This window comes from Labrus mixtus, chromosome 16 (genome assembly GCF_963584025.1).
Source record: "Labrus mixtus chromosome 16, fLabMix1.1, whole genome shotgun sequence".
Taxonomy (NCBI): Eukaryota; Metazoa; Chordata; class Actinopteri; order Labriformes; family Labridae; genus Labrus; species Labrus mixtus.
In genome coordinates this window covers 26,586,387-26,601,564 of record NC_083627.1, presented here as the reverse complement: position 1 = coordinate 26,601,564, position 15,178 = coordinate 26,586,387, and the positions used below count along the sequence as shown (strand labels likewise).

Here is a 15,178-nt window from a genome sequence, read left to right as displayed (position 1 = left end):
GATGTAGTGGAGGGAGCAGCTGTTTCTGGGGTCCCCATTGGACGCTGTGAAGTCTATTGCCACCTGGGACAGAAATGCGCACACACACACACACACACTCACACTCCATGAGTGGGCATGGACAGACAATGACATGCTGCTGCAAACGCTTAGGAGATTATATTTGACAAAACTCACAGTAAACTGGATTTGGCAGCCTCCCATAATGTAATCCAGGAAGGAATACATTTTGATTATCTGTGAGAGGAAATGTTTAAATTAGGGTTGCGGCATTGATTCAAGGTCGGATATGATAAGAGCTGAATGAGGTGGATGTTGCTGAGGTGCATGCGCAGTGACGCTTGAAATTAGTGCTGAAATAATTAATTTGGAAAACTAAATTAACTGATAACAATTTTATAATTTTATAGTGATTTTAATGGAGCAAGACAAAAATACCCAAATCACAAACATTTCAGCTTATAAAATTTGTATTTTCTATGAGTTTTTTTTTTCCTGCATTATAAATGTGATGTTTGGATGTTTGTAAATGAATGGTGTAACATTTGAAATAAGCATTTTTCCAATGTTATCTGACTTTTAAACTGTAAATAAATAAACTAACTAATTATTTGACTGATGGCAAATAAAATGGCACTTCCTTGTTTTTGACAGCATTGAGAGTTTTGGAGCAATTACTTACACAAGAGTGGGATTACCATGTATTAAAATGACAGAAGATGGGATAAGCATTCCTGCCACTGATTTTACATTATTTAATTCACTGATAGTTGTTGGAGGTAATGAACCAAAAAGTGTATCAATGTATCAATGTACCAATAACGCCAGGGAAGGAGAAGGAAGCTGCTGGCAATCAACCATTGATGCCTGTTAGTATGAATTCTCATGAATTCATTCATCTTGGTTATTTTGTGGGTAAATAATTGTAAATCTGTCTACCATTTGGTAAATTCTTCTTTTAGGTCTGTGTAGCTGTAATACACATGTGTAAGACAGCTCATAGCAGCAGAGGTATGTTTGGATTGGCCCCAAGTGTATGTTGTGAGCTGAGAAGGAAATATGATTTTGCTGAGGCTGAAGAAATGTTTATGTCTGACAGTTTTAAGTGAAAGAAACATCTTTTTTATAGCCTACTAGAAGTGTATCTAGATAGAAAGGAATGTATAGGCTGTACCTGCAGCTTACAGAATATATATATTTTTTACACATTATTGTTTTCTGTTTTTAACATATTCAAAACAAATGTTAAAATCAAATCAAATCAAATTTAAAATCCAAATCAAATACAACATTAATATGCGCAACATTTAAAAATTGTAGTTATTGAGAGATCTTCTTTGCAAATATCTGTTGGGCCACGCAGGCTTAGGACAGTCTGTGCCTTCGAGTTATTTACTGAGATCACAAAGAGGCCTAAAAGGACTCTTTATCCCAGAATCCCCTGCGGTACTTCACACCTACGTGTGACGTAAAGGGGGGACCGGAACCTGAGGTAAACCCACAGGCAGCTCCAGTCTTTAAAAGCAATCACCAGGCATTGCTGTGGTCTGCCGACACCAGAGGATACCCTCTCCAACAAGATGGACTCCAGCATTCGAGACAAAGCCTTTCCTCCTCTTGGCTTACATAGGTTAAACTCCAGAGCTGATCTCCTAGCTCAGTATAGGTAGCTCTGCTGACTACTTCCATGGCATATTTTTAGGAGTTTTGGGCGCAATCAGATGCTATCAGGTTCGAGCAAAAAGAAGAGTTTCTTTCCTTTGATTTTTCGTAAGACGTCATTGAACGCAACTGGACAGGAGCGCTGAAGGAAGCCCACTGATCCCTGAACCCACAAGGACACATAAAGAACTCGGCTCCTGCAACCAGAAGACCCTATAGAGCAGCGCTCTGGTCGAAGATCTGAATCCCGCTACCCTCCTCCTACATCTGCCACGAAGGAACCCTGCCTGAATCTGATGATTCAACATTCAACAGAGTGACGATCTAACCAGCTTTGCAACGATCACCAGGAGTTACCCCAAGTAAGAGCTTTGGTCTGGGCAGAAATAGTTTCAGAAATAGTTATGTTTCTTTTATAACCACTGATAATTATGCATCATTGTTGACGACACGTCACATTCTGTTTATTATCTGTTGTAAGCTGCTGCATTTGTTTTATTGTAATGAACTGCTGTGTTCGCCTATGTGTGTAATGCTATGCTAGTTTACCTTCAGTCAACGGCTTTCACAATCAGAAAGACCAGTGTACCCACCGTTGAATCAAAGTCCGGCCACTGGCTTTCTGGTGTTTAGGTAACAGTTACTGAACTCAGCTCAGAGAGCTCAAACTATTTCAAAAGGTAGCCACACGGCTTCCTTTGTTGTCCACCATTTTGTCCACATGTGACGAAGTCACATGGTGCATTGTCTCTCTCCACCATCTTGTTTTCTCTCTCTCTCTCTCTCTCTCTCTCTCCTCTACACACACACACACACACATTTACACCTCATTCACAAGGTGTGCTTGATAATGTTTGTTGCTTAGATTAGTTTATGATAGTTATTTGTTTGATTAAGTTCATTGATTTTGGATTGATGTTGCTTTGTTTAAATAAATTCTGTTATAATTTAAGAGAGCAGTTGTTTGTGATTACTGGTGTATTTGCATTGTGATATAAGCTGGGTGCGAAGGCTTTGTGTACGGATTTCACGCCTTCAATTTATTAAATATAGTTATTAATTATGAATAATATTATTAATTAAATAACTAATTTGAGTCTGATTTGAGTGATATTTTGGTTATATTTCCCTGAGTACAGGGTGGTGCCCCAAAACGAGATTAAACATAGTTTGATGATATTTTATTTATATTATTAATAATTAGAAATAATTATTAAAGAATATAACCAAAGTTGACTTGATACAACCCCAACATATCTAATGAGTATAAGAGATGCTCTCGACAAAATACATTTTGGTGAGAATTACAAAGAATGTAAACAAACGTCTGCTGGCCTTTAAGAAAACTCCAAAGGACACCTTTAATTGATAATGAAACTAATAGTCATACGCCGGCTCACTTGATCTGTAAGAATCAAATCAAAGGAAGTATAAGTAACTGAGACTGATGTTGTGTTACATCACCTTACAATGGTTGAGAATGACGACACCAGAGTTTCTGTAATTCTTCTTCTTCATCTGGTATTTGGGGTTGATGCATTCCCACTGAAATCAGACAAACATACACAAGGTAATGTTAATGTTAGTGGTTCAACATCTGGTTAATAGAAAGGAGTGTCATTATTATAATCATATAACAACAAGAGACTTCAAATATGAACAAAACCACACATGTATTTAGATGAACATGTTTATGTTAAAAAAAAAACACACTAGCTGAATAAGCTCCGGCCACCAAATGATCTGCATTTTAAAAAAATATATAAAGTTGCTCTATATTGGTATACCTTTTTATTTATAGATGTCCTTCATATTGATTATGAAACAAGTGTATGGAAATAGTTTAGCATGTATATGTGTGGACATTTTTACGTCTTAATATGTCTCAAATACTTTCAGTCAGGTGCTTTTTGTAATAGGATTTTTTTAGACACTTAGTATTAGGGCTGGTAATCTTTGGGTGTCTCACGATTCGATTTCAATTCTTGGGGTCACGATTCCATTGAGAATCGATTTTCATTTCAAAATGATTCTGGATTCATGATTCAAAGTCTATTTTGAATGAGTAAATACTTCAGGATGTACTCCAGTCATCTGTGAGACTGGCTGAATTTCTTGCTGCTCCATTTGGCATTCTACTGAGTTAAAGAGCTAGCCTTAGCACTTAGCAGGGAGTGACTGATTATCCCAGAAGAAAAATGATTTTTGGAAGTTATGAATCTATTTTTTACATAAATCTATTTTTTACCCACCTCTACTTGGTATTTAAGATATTGAATGTATAAACAATAATAATCATAATGGTGAAGATATGAATAATAATACTTTTTGGAGGATTGTCCATAGCTGTCATCGGTCGGTTGATCAACTTATTAAGAGTTTCCATATAATGTCACAATCACAAACGTTTTAAACAGCTAAATCCAAAAATGATCATGCTTGCTTTAAGCCTAATAAATGTGTACATTTGTGCTCACCTGTTTGCCCTCCTGCTCCGCTCTCACCTCCTTAAAAGTGGTCTGAAACTCCCCAATAAAGTCATGTTTCCCATTTGAGTCCCAGTCCCAAACTGTGCACTGAAACAAACACAAAGAGAGTCAAAAGTATAACACAGGCACACACACTTATTCAGTTAGAGCACAGCTGCAACACTGTCAACTAAACACACACACACACACACACACACACACACACACACACACACACACACACACACACACACACACACACACACACGCTGGTGGCATGAGGGAAATGCCATGCTGAATGATTGATAAGGTGGTGTTAGTGGGGGGGCAATGGAGTGGTGAAATATTAATCTAAGGATGCTGAGAGGGACGTGGCTTAAGAGACAGCTTTATGTGTGTGCATGTGTGTGTGTTTAGGTGAAATAGTTCCTCGTAGAGATGAAAAATGGCTTCAATCTTAAGTAGAAACGCGCGGGGTCAGTGGGCCAAGGCTACACACTTCATAAACAAACAATCCAGTTATTTTAAACATGACAAGAGGCATCAATATCCAGACAGACTCGCAGAGTTTATGTGATCAATAACATTCAATACAGTCAGTCAATCGTGACACTCATTTACACAGAAAAAGGATTCTACCTGTCAGGAGGGGTTTAATGGTTGTGAATTAGTTGGTTTGCATTTGAATTTTGTGACCTACTCGTCTGAGGTTTCAGCAACAAGTAGCGATCAGAACCAATTTAACAACGACTGATTAAAAACAACCACCAGTAACCCACTTATTTCCTGTCTTCCACTCTAGCTGTCAAGTGCCTGCACCTGAAGTATGTGTGTGCTCCTGTCTGTGATTACATGTGCGTATCTTTGTTTTGACAGGGATTTTGTGTGAGGAAAAGAGCGCTCCTTTTTGCAGCCTTGCTTCACACCCACTTCAAGTTGCAGAGAGCTGCGAGAGAGAGAGAGGGAGAGAGTGATGGAAAACTGAAGAAGCGTCGTTCCATTCAGTGCGTGCTAACTGTTGGATGGAGATAGAGAGAGAGAAGACCAAAACGAAAGGAGGGGAAGACAGGTAGGGAGGTGAGGAAAGGGTGTGAGGAGAAGCACAAAGGAGGAGACAGACAGTGTCCGCACAGGAGGTTGATACATTTATGTATTGGTCATTTAAGAGCCAGTGAAAAGGATACATTGGACTGAATAGAAATCTCTGCCCTGCCATTTCTCACTCTGATGCTTCAAACAGGTAGCCCTGGAAACCATAGCTGATGGCAAGCGTGTGTGTGTGTGTGTGTGTGTGTGTGTGTGTGTGTGTGTGTGTGTGTGTGTGTGTGTGTGTGTGTGTGTGTGTGTGTGTGTGTGTGTGTGTGTGTGTCAAAGTGTGTGTGGGTGTGAGAGCCCTTTCTCCTGCTGTCAGGAGCCATGCAGAGTTAAGACGCCTCTGAATATTTAATGCTCATCTCATGTTTATTCATGTAAAAGAACGACTGTTTGGAGCTGGTGTGTGGACACACATACACACTCACAGATCAGGTCAGGAAAGTAAAGGTGAGAGTTTAAGAGTTTAGAGCGACCACGGAGCTCTTTCACACCCGTCGGTCTCTTTAAATAACACAGCGAACACATCAGGAAACTGCGGCACATGACCTGAACTCAACTCCTGCATCGGGGAAGGAAAACGGACGTAGATGCCTGAGGCGGCTTTCCGACTCATTTTAATTCAGCTTAATACTTATGTTGTGTGGCACTTTAGTCATGCTTAGGTTTGACAAATCTCTACAGTTGTATGCTTCACAGGAGCACACTTGCAAAGTTGCGCCTGCAGGACTCCAGGTGCTTTCTTTGCCTCTTTTTTCTAACTTAAATGTGCCTCCCGTGGGGAAAACTGACAAAGGAGCTGTGTCGAAGGTTTTCAGCATACTAATTTATTGTTCCAGATAAAATTAAGGTTAAATTAAATTATGTTGCTATTTTTATAACATGCAAAAAAGTTGTATCTGCAGATGTTCCAGTAACATTTTTACCTTTGCCCAGACTTGAGTATTGACTGATACAAACGCCGTTTGATACAGGTGTAGTGAAAGGATTATAATGTAATATAATTATAATGATGAAATAATAATATTTGCTAGCTTTGACCAATTCTGGAACTCACTGGCTAACTGTTTGATGATGGTATATGCTTTTGGGAGCGATGGGGGAATTTCCCTGTGATGTCAGCGACCAACTTTAAAGGGGCTATTTGTAACTTGTATATGTATAAATCGTTTTTTATTGCCAATTAATAAGCGACCGGTTAACTGATGTGAAAATGTTCACTGTCTATCTGTGTTGCCTGTATAAGAAGTTTCCCCGGGTCGTATTTTCCGGGAAAGCTCCACGAAGTGACATTTTATGCACGTTCTCAACGTCCTCCTCACTCCGCTCCGCTTACAGAGATCAACAGTACAAACTCATCACACACTCCAGGTCTTCACCTCCACAGCCAGAGGCCGTCTTTCACACACTTCTATCCGCCCTAGGAGCTCTCAAAGGCGGACAAACTCATCACACACTCCTGCTCTCAGCCAGTGCCTGCAGAGACTGTCGTTTGTAGGATGAAGAATGAATACAGACACACAGACTCCTTCACAGACGTTCACATGTGTATGACCACTTACCTCCTCTGTAAACATTATGTCAGTAAATATCCAGTGTTTCACGGTCGATGATGATGCTCGTTTGTGTACGTACGAGCACGTATGAAGAGCACACGAGGGAGAGCGAGCAACAGGTTATTGGTGTTCGCCTAACGGCCTGCGGTAACGCTACTAACGCAGTATTTTTGAAAGTTACATATAGCCCCTTTAAAAGACTTCCAGCTAAGAGCACCTCTTCTGTGCATTACAGTGTTTACAGTCTAACTAAGTTCCTGAGAAGTGATCATCAGTTTAAATCCAAGCAAGCAAAATTAAGCAAAATGTCTCCCTCCAGATATGTCTGCAAAGTAAACTGTAATGTCTTCGTTGGATCTGTTCATCTGTTTTTGGTTAGTCTCTCAAATAGTCTGTTACACAGAAGCTTCACTACCACAGCAGTATTAGCCCAAAAAAGAAGCAGATTTCTTGTGGTTAACTTGCAATGAGGTTTTGCAAAAATAACTGCATCATAATTCAGATTTGTAAAACATTTATTTATTTTTTTAAGAAGTCATCATTTCTGATGCATTTGAGGGAATCAGGAGTTCCAAACACTGATTGGTTTTCACAACAGTTTTTTTCACAAGATTAGTCAGATTGAAAGCTGCACTTGTATGCAGATACAGATATCAGTTTATAGATAAATGTATATGTAAGAAATAGAAGAAGGTTTGCCCGTACACTTGCTAAATGCCAGAAAAATTATTGAATGACAAAGTTTCGTCCAGAGGTCTTCTTAAGGTGATCATTATTTTAAGATAATAGATCAAATAAATCATCTTCAGATTACACATTAGAGTGCCCAAGACCAATATCAATACTGGTAATGAAAAACAACTGCAGACTCACCTTTAGCTCCCTGTCCTGGTCCCCACTGCAGAGCGTATTCAAAGAAACTTTAAAGGATTTCCAAACTGGGCTCAGGTTGTTCATGACAGTCTACCAGTGCACAAAACATCACAGTTTTTGTTTATAACGGGCCTAAGTAGGAAACAGTATGCATGTGTGTGTATGTGGGTGTTTGTGTGTAGAAGTAATTACCTCAGTTCTGTGTACAAGCGACTCAGTCCCATCATCATTTATTCTGAAAATCTCCAGAAAAGGATCAGACTTGCTGAAGAAATCCTTCGGAGGGAGAACACACATGTAAGGAGTTGCATCAGACCAGCTTTTGATCACCATAAATCAGTCACACACTAACAGAAACATCCTTTCAACCTGTTTTCTCCGAGTTCTTTCTTCTTTCTTTCACCTATCCCTTTCCTGTCCTCTCCAATTTACCCACCCCTCCCTAGCATCCTCCCATCGCTCCCTTAAGGCGCAACTTGTTTGGGTTAGTCATCCGTGAATGAGTGTGTGTGTGTGTGTGTGTAGAGGCTGAAAATGAATAAAGTTATCTCTGTGTGCTGAGATAAGAGGGGGGTTACTGGGGTAGAGGAGAGTGGCCAACTATCTCACCAGGCCTCCTCTAATGCCAGATTGTACTCCTGTGTATTGTGTGTGAATTGCTTCATCACTGATTCCCACGGCCCCTTCACCCACACACATACACACCTGCCTGATTCCATTTTCTGAGTGTTAATTTCTCCAATATTTAAAGTAGAACCGCACATTTAAAAGCGCACACACTTTTGCACAAACCTTGTCATCGAGCTTACGGGCACTGAAGGAGAGTTCAACGTAATCGTCGTTACCCGACAACTCCTCTGCTGTCACCTTTAAAGTGGGGGAAGAGGAGAAAAGAGGGAGAAGAGGAGACAGCGAGAGAAGTAGAACAAGGAGGTGAGAGAAAATGAGATGGAAATGAGGAACAAAGCAGACTGCATAGGCAACATCGTCAAATTAATTATCTTCAGAGTGTCTGAGTGCAGGAGGTGGTGCGTGCTTGTGTGTGTAATGTGTGTAGCTGACTTTGGAAGCACGCTGTCATACCGTTATGGAAGACTTCCCTGAAGTGTTTCCCTGCTTGAGAAGAGCTTTGGTCAGTTTTCTCTGAGAGACGATCTGAAACAGAGACACACAGACTCACAGTGTTTCCCCTCAGACAGCTCGCCCTCTTCGTGTCACCCAGACCCTTTTCTTAATGTTAGCTTTCTGCCTTTTTACACGCCCAGTGGACATAAAGCAGCATGGAGGACTCACCTCTCTCTCTGTACCTGTCAAATGTGATTTTCTAAGTGGTTGTATCACTGGTTTGATCTGCCAGCTCTAACACTTTTTCACCTTTTACTGTTTTGAGCCAGCCTGGTGCTACGCATAGGGGACTACTTACTACTACTACCACATGTGGAGGTAGCTAAGTGTGTGAGTTTTAATGTGTAAATACTTCATAAAAAGACAAACACAAACAGGGATATAAAACCACATGGACGCTACAACATGCTGCAGTGTGGCATTGATTCTCGGTGGGATCAGGAGCTCTGGAAATCCTGTTAAATGACAGGAAATCAATTGATGCAGTTCAGAGTTACTATCCAAAAAGAAACAGGGATTCCAATGTGTCTAACGTTGAAAGCTCATTACTGGAGGGTTAACAATTAGACTTGTTTTGCCAAAGATAAGTTTTATAGGTGAAAGCTTGTACAGTATGTGATCAGATAGAGCACACTAAATATCGATTAGTTCCTGAAGAGAGAGGAAACATTACCTGCATTAAACTTTACTCAAACCTGCAGTTATTTATTTATTGGTTACTTACAGGTGGCAAAAAAAAAATTGGAAACACAGCACTAGCACCTTTAACAAAGCTTGTCACCCTCCTATTTCGCCTCATTGCCCTGAAAAGTATGGGGGCAGATTGGTGGGGCAACATTGTTGGACTATTAAGCTGGTAGCAGAGGTAGTAACAAAGGTGAAGCATCATCTGTGTAAACGTAGGAACTGCAACACGAAACAGGAATGTGTGTAAAGGTTGCACTGTTTGTTTACACGTTGCACCTGTTTTAGTTCTGCAACACCATAAAGCTGTTAAAAATCACACACTAAGGCAATAATATGACAGCGCTGTTTGGCTCAGTGTAAATGTATAAATGTGGGGACGCTGGTTTAACCCAGTTAGAAGAGCATGTGCCCCATGTACAGGCCACAGCCCTTGTCACAATGGTTGCAGGTTCCACTCCCAATAATGATGACTTTATCTGCCCACGTCCTGCCCGTCTAAGTCTTTCCTATCTAATAAAAACCCCCAAAATAATCTTAAAAAATCATTCTTAAACTGGTCTAAGAGCGGAACTTTGTTATGGCGCTGTTACAGAATCTCTGTATAAACTGGGCGCTGGTTTAGCTCAACTTATGGATCATGGACTCCATGTGCAGAGGCTGTAGTCCTAGTGGTGGTCCAAGATTTAAGTTCAACCCTCATTTTCCCCACTTTCCCACACCCTTACCCCATACTTTCCTCCAATTGTTTGCCACCACTCTCTACTGTCCTATCAATATAGGCATTAATGGGGGCGTTAGGTGGCCTTGTGGTTAGTTTCAAGCCCCAATAACACCCCTTGAAGAGGGTGGCCGGGGTTCAAGTCTGACCCACAGCTCTTTTCCCATACGTCATTACCCACTCTCTTTATCCCCCCAGTGTCCGACCCTATCCACTGTTCTCTCTGAATAAAGACATTAAAAAAGCCTAAAAATAAATTATTTAATACAAGCATTAATGGCCCAAAAAGTATCTTTTCAATAAAAGGTCTGGTGAGTCGCTAAGCTGTTATGTGCAATGGGCGACGAGTGCAATGGTGCTGCAACAGTCGAAATGATCATTCAGAAAAACAGACTTCAAATTAAAAAACAATGAAACTTTAAAAGGACATGAAAAAGTCCAAAACAAACAAAATGTTCTTCAAATCAGTTTGAGAAATGTCACTGTCTTTTGATCAAATGACAGAATATGCTACAAAAAGTTGCATTTGTTCTGTACTTTTGCACATTTTATAAAAATGTTTTAATGTTTCTGAATTTGCAGCATATTTCTTTTAATGGAAATGGTTTATTCCTTTCCATTTCCTGGATGTGTAAAGCGACATTATCATTCATTTGGTGTTCCGCCTTTTCCGGCAACCCAACAAGTATCTGATATTTATTCCATTTACGACTTTGCATTTAAGTCTTCTTCACCAGCTCTGAAGACAGATTTCTGGCTTTATTGCTGCTAAATGCTCTAACAGTCCCAACAGATTTACAAAAGAAAACAATAGGTGGAAAGATAAAATAAGATATAACTATTCATCCTGAAGGAAAGACATAATAGCTAAGACATTAAGATCTTCTCAAAACCTGACTGTGCTGACTGTGACATTTCTTCCCCTTGTGTGCATGTCACAGGAATGACAGCAGGACCTATGGGATAGGGAGGGGTCTGCCACTGTACACACAAAAGAGAATTGATACAGTAATGAAACTAGTGGCATAATGTTACCTTTACATACATGCCTCTGCTGCAGGCTCTGCTGCTTTCATACAGTATCAACACTAACGATGTCTTTCTTCTTAACAACACCTTTGATAGGCTATATTATCCAGAATGTTGTCGTTGAGACCCACATAAAAATGTTGGCACCATATTATCCAGTTTCAAAACCTCCCTGGCTCCGGCCTTCAAAATCCTTCTTTCTATGTCAATTATCTCTACTCTCACAAGTGTTGAAAATCCAGCAGCTTTATGCTGCTGAAAGCTTCAGCAGATTGCTCCTTAAATCTCCCTCAGCTGCTTGTTCGCACATGTCCCTCACATCAGGATACCATCTCTGTCGTATTTATATCAGTGCTACATGTGTACAATGTTGTTCCACACATTCACAATATCAACAAAAGAGCAGAGAAGAACCTACTGGTGAAAAGAAGACATAAGCAGTTTCATCGTCATGTGCATACAGTCTTTGGTGGTGCGCCATTCATAATGAATTTTCCTGAATATTTATCAGCTCACCCGGATTTCACACGGGAAATCTACTAAGGGGCTGGCAGGGTTAAGGGTTAAGAGTTAAGGTAAAGTTGGAGTGAAAAATGTGTCTGCTTGCATTCACACATGCAGCTCACCAAGTTGTCAGGAGTTGTATGCATGTGTGAAAGGACCAATACGGTGAGAAGAGGAAACAAACCCTTATTCACATGTTTCATCCTTTGTTCTTTCTGCATTCCCTCTGTCATTCCACTCAGTGTGATTGAGTTGTTAATCTCCTGAAATCAACTCACTTAACTTGTTAATGAGTACTGCTGCAATCTCTTTTTAAATGCTCTTCGGTATTCTTAAAGCACATACACAAAATAAATCTTAAAATATTGATTACAAGTAAAGCATTAAAAGGGGGCAACTACAACACTAAATGGGAAACAAGGCCGTAGTAATTAGCACATGCAAATACGAATGTGCCTTGAAAACATAATTTAAAAGACCCTCTGGACTTTTCTAAACCAAGGACTCAAGGACAGCTCAGTGGAAATGCAGATCGTGACAACAGCTGACCTTGAGTAAAATTATCACATTAGGATTCCATGCATGGATAAAGTTTGCCCCTCTAATTTGAAGTTGCTCTCTCACCTAATTAAAGTCACGTACCAGATTCCTGCATTTAATATGCCAACAGACTAAAAATACTTTTTAAGGATGATATAATCCATCCTGAAATTCTAAGTACTGGGTGCTGGACATAAAACATCCAAAGACAGACTCAGTACTTTTTCTATCTTTTGATGTAATTATAGAACATGTCACTGACCTGTCCTAAGGTGCACTCCATAGATCCCAGGAAGTCAGCATCTCGGAGGCCGTTGTTTCCAGAGCTGATGTCGTGCAGTTCAAAGCGAAGCCTCTGCACCTCCTCAAAGTAATAATCCACCAGGAAGATCTTAGAGAAGACGGGGCCGCTGCTGCTACGAATCACCTCTGTTCGGTCAACCTGCAAACACACATATACACACGCAGACATGAAGGAGAGCAACACACACACATACACACATATCCACAACTCCAAGTTAGTCTTGTGTGTTGTTAGTGTGTTGATTAAAGTTATAAAAGACAATTCCAAGCATATTTACGGTTACTATTTCTTCAAAGATCACAGCCTGAGTTGAACAAATTACAGAGTAGGGCTGCGCAATAAACTGCAATATCATCATTATCTCAATAAGAGAATTCACAATAAACACATTGCAAAAGTCTAAATTAATCTCAGTACATAATTCAAATGTATTCTGGATACAGTGATAGCCAAATGCACAATTTTCTCATATTGTGCAGGCCTATCCTATATACATTATATATTTCTTATATGATTCTTGTTTTACAAATAAATGTATATCTTTGAATCATTTCTGTATATTATAAAGGTATGGAACTGTGAATATAACATTTCATAAAACTGTTCAAGTTCATAGTTGGCAGTTTCAAAACATAAATTGAGTTTTCATGATCTTCCAAAAGTTGAACGAAGTATAAAGATTTAATTTAACATTCAACACGCTGCCACTCTGCATTGATCACGAACCTCTTTTCAGCATTGCAGCAATTACCACAAGTACCCCATTGCCACATTGTTCACACGTATCAACTTGAGTATTTGGAATATAGATTTTTTTCTTTTTGATGGTTTGAATCACACAAGAGCTTTGACTACACGGAGAAGTGGCTGTAACATTGATCTCACCTTTTCTGTACTCTAACTGCCTGAAAAAAAGATGACCAAAGGTCCGTCTCAACGCTACAATCAAAACATTCAACAAAGGCAGCAACAACTGGGTCTCTTTTATTGTTGATAACCCTTTGCCACAGACAAACACACACACACACACACACACACACACACACACACACACACACACACACACACCTCTGACTTCTGATAGTAATTCAATCACTCGGTTGCTGTACACACACACATACACATACACATACACATACACATACACATACACAAGTACACACACACACACACACATCAAAGTGGATGACATATCATCAGACTCAAGAAACACAAACAGATTTGGCCTTTTTCTGACACTTACCTCAAAGGCTGGCATCTCATTAAAGCAAAAAAACAAACACATACACACACACCCGTACAAACACACATGCACACAAATGAAGTGGCTTTAGCTCTTTCTCTGAAAGATGATCCAATTAAGAGACTCTAAATCCGATGGACATTGATAACATTTGTCCATTCCCACGAAAGAGGTTTCTTGCAACACACACTCACAAACATGCACCAGTAGGCTTTACAAGGTAACTTTGTAGTGTGCAAGTGGATGTTTGTTGTCTAACTCTGTGTGTGCCCGTGACATTTTGAGTCTGTGAACCTGCACATAAAATTCAGCTGATAAATATTATAGACATTTAAGCAGGGAATTCTATCTTAAGTCCATGTAACAGCAGGTTTGGGTCTTGAGTGTCAAACACTTCGCATTTGTCCTCAATTCATCTTCCTTTTTTGAATGCTATGAAATCTATTGTAAGAATAAGTTGTCTCCACCTCTTACAGCACAAAGAGCCGAATAACAACTGCCAAGGATAGAGAGGAAAAAAAAACGTTTGGGTGCGTTTAGGGTACACTGGTTGTTTGGGAGAGGTTACAATGAGTGAAAAAAATGTACATTTGCATACATAAATACAATATATACACACATCTGCAAAAATAAAGACTTCTGTTGCTTTCTGTCACAATTAGCATCCATTATTTATAACCTGCAATTTAGTGTGAGAGGGTTGGCAACACAATCACAGCTCTGCACCAGAGCGTAAGTCCTTGATTACACACAATCATTTATCAAAACATGAATTCAATGACGTGCTTGAATAATTTCAAGTGCGAGTGAGAATTTCACAAAGAGTCATCTGAGGAGCAGATTGAGACACTTGTGTTCTCAGTCTGACTGGTGCAGAGGATCATGGACAAGTGGGTTTAAACTAATGAAAAATTGAATGTTAAAAATATTGAATGGCTACATTTTAAGACAGTTTTTTCTCCATTGAAGCTGTCTCAGAAACACTGTAGAACTGTAGAAGCAAAAAATGTCAAGGAAAGGTCATAAAGATGTTATATAACTGGGGAATGGTTGCGAAACATCATTGCTGAAGGCTCTATGGATTCCAACATAAAAGAAGAAAAAGTAGGTCAGAAATTACCTGAGTTCAAATAGAGAGTGTATCAGGCTGCCAGTAGTGAGTTATTTGAAAAAAAAAATTGGGCTTGCAACAACCTTCATTTAAGAAAAAAAACCCCAAAAAAACACTTAAACTGCCCCTTCCCACTACCTCCCTTCACTCCGCCCCTTTCCCGTCTGTACCTCAAACCACTGCCCATGCGACTGCATTTTCAGCACCACACAGGGGTCGGGTTTGGAGAGGGCGTCTCGGTCTGAGATCCCCCGGCAGGCCACTCT

The 15,178-nt window shown here is 39.8% G+C and overlaps 1 protein-coding gene across 1 annotated transcript in view; it reads right to left on the bottom strand.

Annotated features, from left to right (window-relative positions):
- cpne4b (copine IVb) overlaps positions 1-15,178 on the bottom strand; it is a 27,051-nt gene that overhangs the window by 5,902 nt on the left and 5,971 nt on the right. The window contains exons 2-11 of the mRNA XM_061060313.1: positions 15,083-15,178; positions 12,517-12,696; positions 8,735-8,806; positions 8,444-8,518; positions 7,844-7,927; positions 7,652-7,741; positions 4,140-4,238; positions 3,127-3,207; positions 178-237; positions 1-63 (exon numbers count right to left, since the gene is read on the bottom strand). The exon at positions 15,083-15,178 is cut by the window's right edge and continues 95 nt beyond it. Coding sequence (XP_060916296.1) covers positions 1-63; positions 178-237; positions 3,127-3,207; positions 4,140-4,238; positions 7,652-7,741; positions 7,844-7,927; positions 8,444-8,518; positions 8,735-8,806; positions 12,517-12,696; positions 15,083-15,178 — 900 coding nt within the window. The remainder of the gene's footprint in view (positions 64-177; positions 238-3,126; positions 3,208-4,139; positions 4,239-7,651; positions 7,742-7,843; positions 7,928-8,443; positions 8,519-8,734; positions 8,807-12,516; positions 12,697-15,082) is intronic.